The sequence below is a fragment of the Hirundo rustica genome, chromosome 7 (assembly GCF_015227805.2).
Source record: "Hirundo rustica isolate bHirRus1 chromosome 7, bHirRus1.pri.v3, whole genome shotgun sequence".
NCBI classification, from domain to species: domain Eukaryota; kingdom Metazoa; phylum Chordata; class Aves; order Passeriformes; family Hirundinidae; genus Hirundo; species Hirundo rustica.
Genome location: NC_053456.1, coordinates 9,116,261 through 9,132,395, shown reverse-complemented (window position 1 = coordinate 9,132,395; position 16,135 = coordinate 9,116,261). Strand labels below are relative to the sequence as shown.

The window sequence follows — 16,135 nt, the reverse complement described above, 5'->3', positions numbered from 1 at the left end:
CACAGTTTACAATACTTATGTGTTATACAGACCAGGGACATATCCTTTGGCACGCACTAGTTCCAGAAATTTGTGCTTCAGTGAGTATGTCCTTCCTTGGGGCCTGGGGACTCACTGGACAGAAGAGCTTGCAACAAGCAGAGGAACAGGGCAAGAAGGATGATGGCTACCCTTCACCTCCACTTTAGATCTTCTTCTCAAGGGGAATGTGAGTTAAAGGGAGAAGAGAGTGAAGGGACACAGAGGAAGAAGCAAATCATGGTGAACAAGCAGGATACTGTAAATATACCTGGAACCAGAGAAAAAAAGGCTCTTGTGCCTTGGCTGTGCTCAAACTTTGTTTCCAGGTAATGCACCTTCTTGCAGAATCCCCATCAGGCTTCACACATGCCCAGGTACACCTCCCTTTTCATCAGTCTATCCTGGTTATTTTCTCAAAATATTATTTTGCAGGGTTTTTCCCTAGCCTTTTTGTTAAGTCCACAGTCATCGCTATCTGGATGCACCAGATAATTGAGCCCATGAAGATGACAGCAGGCAAGATGAACATATGTGTACCTCCAGAAACACCCACAGGCTCCTCCAGTGCTGGCAGCCAGCCTCCCTCTATGAATCACAGGGTCAGGTGCCCACATCCCACAGAGCCAGGAACCCACTGTGCCCAACTCTGGGGCGAGGGCAGCAGATGTGGTCACTGCTGAGCCTGCAGCCCCCCGGCAGAGAAGGGAGCCTGGACACGGCAGGATGAGGGGAAGCAGGAGTGCAAGAGCAGGAAAGGCGGCATACACAGTCCTTTGGCTCAAAAATGAGAGAAGGATGCTTTGAAGAGGAGACAGGGTGTACTAGGGGGCTGAGAGATAAAATGTGGTCATTTGTAGGGTGTTATGCATGATTAAGCAATGTAGGAGAAAAGGACTAACACTCTTTTTCGTTCTTCCTTGCAGACAACTTATATTTGACATCTCATATTAAGAGCTGTGGTATAGTTCAGGATTTATCAGCTGAATTTGGCTCTGCTGATGCACTCATAGCCTTTTCTTGGTGTGTTCCTAGTGTGACTGGATTTAAGTGATTACTCTTCGTGGGACAGGGCAGGTGAGACCTTGAGATGTCTCTCACTGTCCCGAGGAGCACAGCTTGTGTCCCTCTGCCACAGACTCTGCCACGTTATCCATCCTACCGAAACCCTCGGGGCTGCCGGTGGGCAGGAAAGTCTCACCCCGCGAGAAGCGCAGGGCTTCCCGCTTTCCCCACTCATGTCCTTATCCCCGTACATTTCGGAGGAGGCACCATTTTCCCCGTTCCCCTTTCCAGGGCGCTGAATCCCCCGCTCGCAGGGCAGCCCTCGGCTCAAGGCTGGACCCGGGCAGAGCACCCGGCGGGGCCGCAGGCGGGGCCGGGGAGCACCCGGCGCTGTCCCGAGGCCGCCGCCCGCTCACGCCCGTCCCTCCCGCACCGCCGGGGGCCGGGCCGGGCGGCAGGGGCGGTGCTGGCGGGCGGGAGGGACCGAGCCCGAGCCCGAGCCCCGCGGGCGGAACGCAGCCCTCAGGATGTCGCCGCTCCGCGTCTGCATCGTCGGCTCGGGGAACTGGTGAGTGCCGCAGCGCGGGGGGGGGTTCTCCGTTTGCCTTCCTCCCTTTTTTTTTTCCTCATGTCTTTCCCTTTTCCTCCTCCTACCCCCGTTCCTTCCTCGGTTTTTCCCCCCGCCGCGGCGGGCGGGGGCTCGGCAACAGGTGCGGTACGGGGAGCGGCGGGCGGGGGGCGCGGAGCGTCTCCATGGTCCTGAAACCGCGACCCCGGCCCCGTCCTGCCGCGGCTCCGGGCTCCTGCGCAGGGACCATCGGAGCCGGGAGATGCGCCACTCGATGAGAACTGGCAAGACACGAGGCTCCCGCATCTCCCCAGGTGTGTGAGCCGCTAGAAGCCTGGCGACAGAACCCGGAGAGGCCCGGAGCTGCAGCTGTCGCTGTGTGTGCCTGCGGCAGGGCCCCAGCAGTTCAGGTTGAAGCACTCAGCGGTGAGAAGGGTGGCGATGCTGTTTGCGTCCCTCTGAAGGAACCGGGGCAAAGGCTTCATTTAAAGCCACAATGTATCGGCACCTTTCACTTCCACCCTCCTCAGCGCGTCCTTCGGCATCTTTGTGAGGACACAGCATGGTGTTCAGGTCTCCCATTTATCCTCATTCTTAAGAATATGTTTGCTACTGCTCAGTCCTTTCCAGCCCAGACAAAGCACAGGTCTCCAGAGCTCCTTGAGTCTCACAGACCTTGGTAAGATCAGTAAATCCATCTCATAGGACTTAGCATCTTACTTATGTTTTCTGTACACTGAGCACAAACAGACCAACATGCATGTGCATGCATCTGGGATTAGCAAACCCAGCCTCCAGGTAGTTCTGGTGATTGCTTTTGTACAAGGAGAGAAAGCTCCTTAAGATTTTAAAAATATCTGACAGCTAGGTGGAAGTAATGACAGAAAATCAGTAATTGAGGGAGTGGTTGCCTGTGAGCTGCCGAGAACGCAGCAGAGTTAAAGCACGGCTCTCTGCCTTCCTGCCTTGTAAAAACAGTCCACTGCCCTCAATGCATTCTCTTTGTGCATGACATCTCTTGGATACAGCCTTTTGCTGTATCTGCACAGACAAGTTTTCTGGACCTCATTGTCACACTTCTGGCTTTCTCTAGCCCCATCACTTGTTTCCTCAACTGCTGCTCTCACGTTTTTTCAGGGAAGACATCCCTTCCCCTGTGACTTTCTCTCCCCTCACCTGCCTCTGCAGGCATCTCAGTGTCTCTTCCAAGCTCTCAACAGTCATGACTGCATGTTTGGAAGGCAACTTTTTCACAAACTTCATCATTCTCTTGCTGCATCCTCAAGCAGGGACCTCCTGCTTTTCCCAGGCTGTCCACCTTCCCACGGGACATCATTTCAAGTCACTTAGCTGTATTCAGATCTGTACTTGAGGAAGTTTCTCTGTTTTTCCACATGTACCTACAAACTTGAAAAGAGCTATACTACAGAGATCCTGAGACCCCAGCCCATTCAATACCATCTACTAACCCATACTGCCTGTCTGCCTGGGCCCATCTCTTGCTTCCTGCCATATACACCAACTCTAAAATCCTCAGGGAGGACATAAACATTGTGCTCTGATATATGAATAACATCTATTCATAGCCTTGGTGGCAGAACAGGTTGTTTTAGTGCTACAGAGAAATACAGTGTTTACCTTTGGCAAACATATTTTTTTTCTTATGTTCCTCATAAATATTTGGGTGGCAGCTCAGATCCGTGCTCTTGAGGCTTTCCTGCGGCTCAGAATCGTGGCTGACACGTGACACAGAATGTTGCAAAAGCTCATGTCAGCTGCAGAAGTTCAGCAGGTCACGGGGACTTGCTAAGTCAACACTGCCAGGAGGCTCATGAGTGGTATGGTTGAGCGAAGCAAGTGCTACACTGCATTTTGTGGTTGCCAGTAGGTGCAGGAGGGTTTGTGTTTATCTACTGAGAGCTGCAAGTCCCATTCAGGATTTCAGGGATTACAGGTGGAGTCTGCATCTTTCAACAGAAAATCTTATGTTCTTGGTACTTAGCTATAAAAGTTATTTTTATGGGTTGGCTTGATGTGTAAGTTCATCATCCAGGTTGTGCTGGATAACCCGGACAATGAATGTACATATTTATGAAAAAAACCCAAACCTTTTTCTTGTTAATACACATTTGTGTGGAGCCAAAATTCATCCTCAGCTCAAGCTTTGAATGTGCCCTCTGTTGATAGCAGGGGAAGAGAACCAGAATATAAGCAACTTTATAAATAATATGAATGTATGATATAACTGCATGCCTTTCTTTCAAAACAGCAGAATTCTTGCAGTAAAGGTTAACCGTTAAAACACTTCCCTAAATATGGTAAAGGACCAAACCAAATCATCCATTACAAAATAAAACAAACCCCCCAAACAACCAAAAAAGCCCCAAACTGAATAACTAAATAAAAAAGCACTACAGCAGCTCAGGATATAGCATATAATCAACACTGAGCAAAGTGAAACCTGATCTCTTTGGTTTTCTTTGTCATTAAAGATTAAGTCCTTAATTATCTATTAATAAGATCTTATAAGTTATTGAGCAATTTAACCTTATGCAAATCTGTTACATGAAAAATATGAGTGAACCAAGGAGGGTCAGTTACAATGTGGTTTCCTTTTGAATCATTAACAGCACAGACCTACCTGGACTTTGTCTTTGATTTCCCCAAGAACTTTATCAGTTCCAGAACACACACCACAGCTAAATCCTATTCATGCTCCTTGTTATAACTGGGTCAGAGGACAAGAGTGCTGCAAGTGGAGGTTCTCTTTCACTTGTGTTAATGAAGTGGCGAATACCTGAGAGATTAAAGTAGCATTAAAATGGAGAGAAGGAAGAGAGGAGTAACAATAATCACCCTTCTTCCCCAGATAATTTAAAGTTCATTAAACAATACTTCCAATATTTTCTGCTTGGTTTCTAATTCTCCCTTGCCGTGTGAGTGTTTGCAAGGCTGCAGTGATGATGGGGGAATAAAATTATCGTCTGACCTGAAATTAAAAATGCTCAGCATGACTCAAGATGAGTAAACTGGATGGTTAAAATATCCTCAGGCTGCAAGTATTACAGGTCCTGTTACAGGGAAAACTAGAACAATAAGTAAAGAGAAACCACCAGATTGAAGGGTTGTTTGGTCTTTTTCTGAGCATTTAGCTCTTACATAAACTCTTATTGCAACTGTTTGGTTACGGATAGGAAAGTGGGATGCATCTATTTTACATGAGATGCACAAAGACTGTCACAGCAAGATTGCTCAGCACTTATTTACCACCTGGATTATTTTACATTTATCAATCTTGACAAAAAACCAGAATTATCTGAGGACCATAAGAGATTTTAACCTCAGACAATGTATTTTTAGTGCTGTTGATGGTACATCCCACTCCTGCTCTATAACTTTTGATACTACTTCAGTTCCATTATTGCAGTTATATTTTTCCCCCGTTATACTTTCCCTGTTTTTAAACTTGAGAGGCTGTTGATAGAGGGTAGTAGACAAAGCTTTCTGATAAATGTTGCAAGCACCTAGACAGCTTTATAGCATAGGCTTTTTATGGGTTATGTTTAAAGTAACTCATGTTTCCAATTCACAATAGAAGTACTTTTCCCCTTATAGTTATTTTAATTTTATTTTGAAGGGGATCAGCCATAGCAAGAATCATTGGCAAAAATGTCCAGAAGTCCAACAGATTTGATCCGACTGTCAAGATGTGGGTGTTTGAAGAGATCATCAATGGAAGAAAACTCTCAGAAATCATCAACCAGGAACATGAAAACATTAAATATCTGCCTGGATACAAGATACCCCACAATGTGGTAAGTCAAAAAAAATTCACTTAATTTGTTTGTTTGGATCTCTTTATAAGGGAGGCAACATCAGAAAAAAAAAAATTAGGAAGCAATTCACTGCTTTGTTCTAGTTTCCCACCTAACTCACTCCACTATAACTCCCTGGAATATAATTCAGTTCTGTGATTTCTGCTTGTCTTGTATGTCACACGCAACTTCAAACACCCACTGTGTCTGTGCTGGTATCACACCATCCTCCTCCCTAGCAGAGATCAGCACAACTCTAGAAATGGCAGGCAGAGATCTGTCTACACAGAGCTATTTCAAACCCACAGCATCTTCTGGAAAAACAGGCAAAGCTCCTGTTCTCCTTTCTTCAGAAAAAGAAATCAAAAGCAGAGGCTGTGGCTTACAAGGAGATGAAGAATGAGCTATCAGCTCATGGGTGAGTTCAGGACAGCTGTAGTTAAGAAAACTCTCAATTCCATCAAAAAATACCAGATAGTTACTTTCATGGACATTTAAAATACCAAGTTACACATTTCTACTTAAATTAATCACCTTAGATAATTTGCTGCTACTGAAGCAAGTGAGGTGAGGAGGTTTGGCTGTTCAAGATTTTGCCAAATGCCACTGCTTTGTGAAGAGTGCCACATTTTTAGAACAGCTGCAGTTGTAAAGGGAAGTTAAAATGCTGCGAGTGGCAGGTCTCCTTGCTTGGCAAGTGGTTATATTTAGTATTCCATTTTGCGCTGTGATTGCATATTTGCCCTCCTGGTGTTTGAACTTGGCACACAGTTCTCCTGGGTTACAACTGACTTGTCACTGTTATTTTTACAACCCTCTAGCAGATCAACAGGCTTGTCATCATCCCTTGAGGCCAGCCTCACCCTGTTTAGAGCAAAGCCTGAAGCTTCACCAGCAAAAATCAGCTGGTTGCAGTAGAGGGATCCTCAGACCATCACCAACTGAGGGAAAAAAAAAAAAAAAAAAAACAAAAAAAAAAACCACAAAAAAAAAACCCACCAAACAATCTGAGCTTTTCCTTGCATTGCTCTGCAGCATTTTGGAGAAACAGGAGCACAGCCTGTGCAGTGCTGCCAACCTCTGCCCTGCTTCCACTTTACTGTTTTCCCAGAGAAGCAGCCTGGCTGGCAGCAGCTCTGGTTTTCCTGCTGGGAATCCCACTTGCTTAAGGCTGCATGTTCCAAGCTGCATCCAAGAGTGGTATTTTCTCCTACTGTAAAGTGCTTCTAGCAGGCTCAAATTCACCTGCTCTTGCCTCTGTAGCCTGGCATGCATTGTTGTTCTGAGTAACACCAGCATTTGGAGGAAGATACAGCTAGGTAGTTTTTAAGCATGTTGTATAGGTTTTTGTAACTGTTGGGAAAATTACAGTATATTTAAAATGAAGGCACATACCGACCCAAAGATGATTATAATCCCTGCCTTTTGATATAGTTTATTCCTCAGTAACTCAGCTGGTGACCTATAGAAACGAAAGATTTCCAGAAGAGCCTCCGTCCCACCACCCCACTTTTCTCCTTTGCTCCCCAGTGCTACCACTCATTCCAGAAGAATCATATGGGGTTGGTCAGCTACCTTCATGACTCAAGATGATGAAGGGGCTTCCCAGCACACTGTAAATTTATGAAGTATACCATCTTCCCCAGATTATCTACACAGGGTTAAATCATTAAAAAAAAAAAAAAGAAAAAAAGAAAAAAAAATTAGAAATCCAACCCCAAAACAGTTCAGGTGCTTTGGATATTTCAGAAGAGATCTGTAGCTGCTTGTGTGGAGAACTGGCAGTTATGCCACAGAGGCAGTTAAAATTAAGGACATTCACACTGCATCTGCCATGGCTTTGGCATGATGGTGTCTTGCAAGACTGAGGATTCCTACCTGAGGCTCATTTTGTTTGTCACTCTTGTCCTAGGTGGCTGTACCAGATGTGGCTGAAGCAGCAAACGGGGCAGATATCTTAGTGTTTGTTCTGCCACATCAATTTATTGGACGAATCTGTGAGCAGATTGCAGGACAGATAAAACCTGGGACATTTGGGATTTCCCTGATCAAGGTAAGTTGTTGTCCCCACAGTACCCAGTCAATATGGATTAAATAAACAGCTCCAACTTAAGGGCAGGAGCTGCAGCCCTCAGCTGTATGCTCTGCATAAACACAAGGATTTCTTTCTGCAAGAGTTAAAACTTGCCCACCTCTGCCAGCCCTTCTGCTGCTCTTGTGGCTTGAGGAGGGAAGGATGGGGCAATCTATCCAGGCTAAGAGGATCTGTCTTTGCCACTCATGTTTAGCCTGGATCAGTTCCCACTCGGACCAGCATGGAGATGAAAAATGGGCAGAAGAAGGGGTGGATAAAGCTGGCATTGCTTCCAGAAAACATACTCTGAGACTACAGCCTCAGTTAACTCCTAACTGAGAACTCAAAGTGCCTCTTCCAAGTACATGCTAAAGTTGTTCTTGGCAGCATTAAAATGGCATAATAACACTAATGATTTTGCAAAAGTGAAGCAATTTCAACCTGGCATGAACTAAGGAATCTCTTTTCAAGGTTAGAGAGGTACCAGATTATTGTAATCTTAAAAGGAATTAATATTTTAAGAGAATGTCAGACTAAAAGCCAGAGGCAGAGCATAGAAATGTAGTCTTACCACTTCTTTTTTTGATTGCATTACAGGAAATATCCCACTTAAAATGTAATGAAAGAAATGTAATTAAAGTTTTCAGACTTCAGTATCAGCTCTTTCCCTCTGCAGAAATTATCTCATAAGCAGCAGTAAGGAGAAGAGAGAAAGGAGGGAGAGGAAGGAAATTTCTGAAAATTTAGCTTAAAAAAACCCAAGACAGTTCAGTATACTTCTTAACACCCAAAAAGCACTCTGATTAATACTTAGATCTTGCAAAAAAAAGCCATTTCTAATAGACTTAATTTTAAATGTCTGATCCTGTACCACAGAAATTTAACTGAAAGGAAAAATACAACATCAAAGAAAGCAAGCCTCAGGACAGCAGCAGTTGATGTGAGTGAGACCTCGTGCAGGATTACCTTGACTGTCACCCCTTCTCCCTGAGCTTGCCTTGAATTTGCAGCTACCAAAGTACAAACCCAGAGCATTTGTATTAATGGCTAACACTAGTGATTGTAAAACCCTTTTTTTTCAATTAAAACCAGAGAGCTGCAGGCAATAGAACACCTTCTGCTTTACCAGTTCTCTGCTGCTGTCATTTTCCTATTCTAATACCCTGGCTTTAACTACTTTTCAGGGGATTGATGAGGGTCCTGATGGCCTGAAGCTCATCTCTGACCTCATTCGAGAGCAACTGAAAATAGAGATGAGTGTGCTGATGGGGGCCAACATAGCCAAAGAAGTGGCTGATGAGAAGTTCTGTGAAACCACCATTGGTAACTATTGCAAAGAGTCCATTACAGCTGGGGTTTAAAGTCACCTGTGGCAGGATAACCTCTGGAAGAAGCAGGAGGATGTGGCTGGTCCCAGGTAGTTCCTGAGTGGAGCAGTGCCTGCTGAGCTCCTTCAGGGAGCCAGGATTATTCCCAGAGAGTTCGATGCTGAAAGAATAAGATTCAAATTGACAGTGGGTTTCAGTGCTGAGAGCTAATTTAATCCATTGAAAATATCACAGCTTAATCTTGTTTCTGTAGAAATTGGCAAGAGCCACCTTTTGTGTCTGTAGAGCTCAACATGGAGTACATCAGCAGTTGATACACAATACAGTCTAGATAAAAAAGTGTAATCAGAAGCTCTTATGTGCTCATACTCCCAGAGGTGTATTTCTTCATCTTAAAATTTCTTTGTTTGGAAAGGAAAACCCAGTAACATTCTGTTCTTCTCTCCCATTTGGACTGCTTGCCAAGACACGGCCTCAGATCCTCCCAAGACTGAGTCTGACCTGATTTGGAAAGTTCATCCAGTAGTTTTTAAAGCTCAGAGATTTTTAAAGTCAGTCAAAATTAAAGATACATCCTTCCATAGCTAGGAAAGGCAAAAGAAAAATAAATTGTGTTGCAATAGTGTTCCTTTGCCTTGCAAATATTACAGTAACGGTGCAAACTGTACCAGCTGGGCATTTGTTACTGAAAGACATGGTTAGGAGAGCTGAGCTATATTAATTCTGCTGGGCGGAATTCAACTTCTGCAGGCCTGGTTTGAAGCCATGATGTGATGATGACTATGCAAAGAGCTTTGCCCCTTACTTTTATCCTCATGGAAAGCCATGAACCCAGAAACAGCTGCCTCAAAGAGAACTGGTATTGTGAAGAACAAGAAGCAGCAAACTTTACGTTTTTCATGAGATGGTGAGAAACCTCCCAGCCACCAGAGTGTGGTGCCCTAGGCCAGTAAAACTCACAGCTGAGCTCTCCCTGAAGGAAACCAAGCTACCTTCTACAAAACTCAAGTGAAACTGTTCAAAGGTCTTTGCCCAGCTGGCCAGGGGCTCTCTGGGTCAAGGCAAACCTCAGTTCCTTCAGCACTAAGGGCTCTCCTTGGCTGAGCACTGTAACAACATGATACATGACCTCTAGAATTGGTAGGAAAAAGGTTTTAGCACTGCCAACCTTCAATTTCATCATCTGTGGGTCCCCCTGTAACTAGCCAATAGTCATTTGTGCCCCATCATAGTACATGGCAGTGACACAGATTTACATTTTCAAAGCAGAAATTATACCATTGTCCTGCAGGAAATGGTTTATAAATAATGTCTTTTGTAAGGTCTGTGGTTGTACAAGCTTTCTCAGACAGAAAAATTCATTAGGGGGTATCTACTTTTAAGCTCTTTAAAGTGTCATTAAGCAACGTTGATCAATGCCCTGGAGTTGCCTACACTTAACACTGGTATCCAGCAGCAGAAGCGGCTGTTGCACCATCTCTGGTTTAGCAACACCTTGGGACTGGGATCACAAAAGCTGAAGTAAGTCCCTAGAACCTTATTTCAGGTTAACTGTGTGCACTCTGAAACATTGTGAAAGTGCTCTTTCATCCTTCCTTCCCACAGGCTGCAAAAATGAAACGCAAGGGGAAATCTTCAAAGAATTAATGCAGACCCCCAATTTCAGGATTACTGTAGTGCTTGACTCCGATACAGTGGAGCTTTGTGGAGCCTTAAAAGTGAGTGTTTTCAAACCAATATGTTTTATTAGGGCCAAATTCTGACCTCACCTGAGTCTTCTGTAAGCCACAGGGTCTAATTTGAGTCCTGTCACCACGTGAGTGAATGAGTGCAGACAAGATGCATCGCTCATGAGCCAGTTTTCCAACCTGGAAAATAAACCTGGGAAATAAATTTTCCAATCTGGAATAAAAATTAAAAATTAAAATTAGCTGCAGGCAAAGCATTTCAAAATACTTGTATTTTTGTCTTTTTTTTACCAGAGGCATGTCTGTTTTTGAGAGCAGAGTTTAATCCACTGTGTTTTCTTGCCTGTGTCTTGTGAGCACATGAAATAGAGACTCTCACTACACAGGGTAGTTCCACTAATAACTATGTCCATGGTTTAAGTACTAACCTGCTAGAAAATTCACATCAGAAGCAATGCTCTGTGTTGGCAGCATGTCTGTGTGGCGTTCAGCAACGCCCACACGGAGATCCCAGGTGGGATCAGAAATGACACCAGAGTCACCAAGTTTCCCCCAAGGAGGGGACAATTGTGTGAGATTGAGTTTGCTTATATATGAATTGAAAGTGACTTCAGCCTGTGATGCTTTTTACTTCTTTACACATTTAGTCATTTATTCTTCAATAATTCACCTTTCCTTGGAGGAGGTGGATGACAGATGAGGAAAGACTTGGTCCTATTTAGCTTCACATACAAAAATAAAATTTCTTGACATACAAAACCAAACACTGCAGATTTTGCTTTTGGCCACAGAGCCGAACTGGGGGCAGGTACAGATGGGAGAGAGGTTTTTTTCTGTTTTGTGAAAAATCATTAGTTTGATTTTGCCTCTAATAAAAAACCTAGAAAACTAAACGTGCATTGGGCTATATACATGTCTGGAGCAAACATGCCAATGGTAGCACTACGTGGGATATTACTCATATACACTGAACTACATTTATTTAGGGACTTATTTAGGAGCTGGGAAATGGAAGGTGGGAAGGCAAGCATGCTAAACAATGGTGAGGAGTTGTGAAGAAGTTTAGGATCCTGAGAGATTTGTTTAAAGCTGTAGAAAAGGGCAGTTCTATTGTAGATAAGCCTAAAATTTGACCTACTGCAGCATCTTCATAGAATCCACGTCTGCTCAAATCAGACCCACAAAGAAAACCTAGAAAGGTATGACTCGGTGTGGGATATTTTAAATAGTTAAACAAAAAGGTCAGTGAGATCCAACTTGGAACTAGTGGAAAAACAAAACACAATTGAATACATGCTACGTGATTACAATATTAGTGTATAAAACACTGCTCTGGTTTTTGCCCATGGGAGTAACAGCAGATACTGAATAAAAATCTTCTAAAAGTCCAGCAATTTTTGCTCAACATTATCTGACCTGTTTCTTCATAAGATGAACTCACGGCCATTGGAAATTGACCCTTGTTCTGATGAAGACAGATTTGTGGGGTTTCCTTGGAGCTCAGTGCACGCTGATGAGCTGCACACCTTGGCTGACCGTTTCCTTCCCTCCCCTGTATTTTGCACTGGCCCACTTTTAGAACATCGTGGCGGTGGGCGCGGGGTTCTGCGACGGACTGAGCTTCGGCGACAACACCAAGGCAGCAGTGATACGTCTGGGCCTCATGGAGATGGTGGCCTTTGCCAAGATGTTCTGCAAGGGACCAGTGTCAATAGCCACCTTTTTGGAAAGCTGTGGGGTTGCTGATCTCATCACCACCTGCTACGGGGGACGCAACAGAAAAGTAGCGGAAGCCTTTGCTCGCACAGGAAAAGTAAGAAGGATTTTGAAATACTTTACGCTAATGCATGAAGAAGTCTTTCTGTGTTTTACAAAGGCATAATTAATTGCTTACCTTCTTGATAACTGCTGGTATCACAGCAGTATCCCCTATGACCCAAGTAATCAGTCTTCTCTCTTCTAGTCCATTGAGGAACTGGAAAATGAGATGCTGAATGGACAAAAGCTGCAAGGTCCTCAGACCTCAGCCGAAGTCTACAAAATTCTGAAACAGAAAGATATGCTCCATAAGTAAGTGCTTTGATTTTAAAAAAAACAACAAAATCAGCAACAAATTATGAGTGATTCATAGCCTCCTTAATTGTACTTGTGTTTAATTATCTTGTTAATTTCTGTTTTCTACATCTTGGGCCACTGCTAGAGCCTAGCTTGACTCCTCATTGCCTGGGTCAGTTGAATGGGATAAGGGCTGAGCAGTGTTAGAAGAAGGAAGTCATAGACAGAGAGTGGGTTCAGGGGATGCACTTAGTGCCTAATAGAAGACAGAGTAATGTGAGATCACATATTGGAACAGCAGGGAAAACAATCACAGAATAATTCGGATTTGGAAGGGACCCACAGAGATCACCACCAACTCGTACGTGAATGGCCCGTACACAGGAAACAAAAGAAAATACAATGTAAAGAAACCTCCCAGACATCCCCATCCCCCAAATAAGATTTAAGGCCATACACAGAATTATCTTGCAGACATGATTTATGAGTCAAAGAGTTTCTTATTCTCAGTATACCATCATTGCAGCTTGCAGCAGTCCTGCTCTCAGTGCAAACCTGAACTTGATAATCTCAGTACAAATTTCAGGATCATATTCCTAATCAAAGACTTTTACATGCACTGAACAGGTAATATGTGCTGATATCAATGCTTTAGTGCCACAAGTACTGCTGAGGTAAAAAGTACGTTTAATTCCTTGGGATGATATAAGATTATTTATAATTTGAAACCTTTGCCTCAACTTACACAACTGAGCTAAATTTCTCTCCATCCCATTTCCTCTCATATGTTAGCAGTACTGAGAAGTCAAACACTGCTAAATGAATCCTTAAAAACTTATTAGAATTGGAACAGATACAGAAGGTTCAAGTGGCATTATCTTTTAAAACTAAGAGAGAAATGGAAAGCTCATTTTGACAGCAGCTTCAAATCACAGCTTGATCTAATAATTATCCTACAATTGCACTTTGTTACATGCTCAGCTCCAAGTGATTCAGTGGACTCATTTTTTACCACATGACTAAGACAGCTTGTAAAAGGAAAAGAATCCTTTAAGCCAAGAAAAGAAAATTGTTAGACATTTTCATTCTTTTTAGTCCTTTGGATACCAGTAATGACTGCAAATAATACATCCATTTTGCACGCAGCAGGAGAAGAGGATATGCAATTCAAAATTGTTCTTAAATAAAAATACTGGATAGGTATTTTGTTTCCAAAACAAAATTTCTCTGCTGTCACTCCCATAATTTACCCCTCTTTAGCTCCTCTTCTTTGCCCAGTAGTCTTCCAGTAAAGGAAGCTTCAAGCTAAAATTATATTGTAAAGGGAGATAAAATTTTTCCACTTTCAACAGAACAAAACAATTCTTTCTGTTAAAATGGAATAGAAACATTCATATAAACTTTAAAAACCATTTTAATTCCTACATCCTTCTTTCAGGTTTCCATTATTTACAACCATCTACAAGATCTGCTACGAGGGTCGATCAATCCAGGATTTCATCATGTGCCTGCAGAACCACCCAGAGCACATGTAGAGATCCCTTCTCCTCACCTGGCTGAATTCTCACCTTCCTGGGACTTCTGTCCACTCCACAGCAATTGAAGTAGAGAAACAGGTTGTGTGACACTTGCTGTAAAAGCAGCAAAGAATGTATTTCATTCCCCTTGTCCTGGGGTAAAAAAAAAAAAAATTTGCCTTTAATTTCAGCATTATACCTAAGGAATAGGAAAAAGAAGTAAAACTTAAAATTATTTGATTTGAGTTAGTAATGTGGGTATTTCCCTATAATTATTTTCTTGACTGAAAACAGTTTCCCTTGTAATTTCTACAGAAGTGCTGTAGCAATTACATAAAACTCAACATTGTGCTTACAGTTACTTACAGAATGGCACAAAACATGGAAAAAATCAAATAACTCATTCAAACAGATAAATTATAGTTAAAAAAAATCCAAGAGCAGTTAGATGCATTCACATGGGCAGATACTACCTTTCCATAATTCCCCTCAAACGCAACATTTTGTATTTTGGGACATTTAGGCCTTCCTTGATTTTGTTTCCTAGTATAAGCTTCTTTGGAAAAATAGGTGGTATTACTGTGCTCAGACACACCTGAATGTTCATCAGATGTATAAATAAAACAGTTTAAGGGGTGGGGGAAAGGAGAAGGGGTTTGGGATGGGCATATTGCTTGTTTCAAATCTGGGACACTAGGAATCCTCAGTAGTAATCTGACCTTGATTACATATACTGCATTTCTTTAAAATACAGAAAAAAAAAAATCTGAAGTAACAAAAGACAATTTTGTTAACATCAGATTTTCTTAGCAAGTCCTCATCATTAATTGGTACCAGCTGAGGGGAGAAGTGGAGGTTGGCAGGGAGATGTACCCAGGGCTCAGCCTGCAGCTCGTGGACTTGCTGATATTTTGAGGGGGCAACCAGTAATAGTGACAAACCCTCTGTGATACCTGACTTTTTATAAGTGTATGGAAACGACCGCTATAGACGCACAGAACTCCTGCAAACTGGCATTCCACACCAGGCTGCAGTTTAGCTGCACCGGGAAACTCCACTGGCCTGACACCAGTGCAGCTCCCCGCGCCTCTCCAGACTGCGCAGTCCTGTCCTGATCCTGCTCAAGCAGCACATCTGAAAATCCAGGAGAGACATCTCCATCTCCTTCTGAATTTGGCACACAAACTGGGTTCACAGACCAGGGGTTTTTTATTGTGCTAGCAGCGGCATAAATTTTAGAAACATTGATGTTTTTAAACCTTATAACTGTACTTGGGTAGCTTTACATACCTGATGTTTTTTCAGAGTTAAAACCTTCTACAAAATGAACAGTGGCACATTTTATAAGCTTTAATCCCCTTTTGAAACACTCCTATTTTGAAAGAAGGCAAACCAAAAGGAAGAGTAACCTAATTTTGCTGTGTTTTATCAGATTTTCTGAAATAGCAGAGAGGAAGGGAAGTTTTTTAAATCTATGTACTTGCTGTCATATTGCTTAGAGGGGAAAAAATGAGCCAATTATAAAACTAATCTCAACTCATTTTAGAGGAATGATAGGTCTTTCACATTTAGCAGAGTAATACATATATAATAATGTATTCTAATTACAAATATATTGTAAAAATCTCAGTCTCACAGACAGCAAAGCTAGCTTGGGAACCAAAAGCAGTGGCTGCAGCATCCCTGAACCTGCTGAACAGCAGCAAGGGTAGCTCAGCTCCTCCTGCTCCAACTCCAGTCACACCCAACAGCTCGGGGCTCTGCAGAGCAACACCAACACTCCTACCACTGAAACGGGAATCACGCGGCCAAATCCTTCACACAAAGCAGGGAATTGATGATATTCAAGTTCAAGTGGAAAAATACTTACACGTTGCACAGTTTTGACGCGTCAAGTACATGAGGATGGGATAGAGAATTCAGGAACCTCCTTCCTTCACCATCAGGCTGAATTTCTGATAAGTCATGTATGAGCTAATAATAACATAGAATCTTTTACATTCAAAGTGTATCAAATAACAGTTTAATAACGTGATCAATATGCAGACTTGATGTAATTTAGTTTTT

At 42.9% G+C, this 16,135-nt stretch overlaps 1 protein-coding gene across 1 annotated transcript; it reads left to right on the top strand.

Annotated features, from left to right (window-relative positions):
- Window positions 1–1,478: 1,478 nt before the first annotated feature.
- LOC120754870 (glycerol-3-phosphate dehydrogenase [NAD(+)], cytoplasmic-like) lies at window positions 1,479–16,115 on the top strand. The gene is made up of 8 exons (XM_040068937.2): window positions 1,479–1,591; window positions 5,229–5,406; window positions 7,319–7,459; window positions 8,665–8,803; window positions 10,414–10,526; window positions 12,076–12,309; window positions 12,460–12,566; window positions 13,990–16,115. Exons 1-8 carry the CDS (start codon window positions 1,551–1,553, stop codon window positions 14,084–14,086), a joined length of 1,050 nt encoding a protein of 349 aa, XP_039924871.1. The 5' UTR covers window positions 1,479–1,550; the 3' UTR covers window positions 14,087–16,115.
- The last annotated feature ends 20 nt before the right edge of the window (window positions 16,116–16,135 follow it).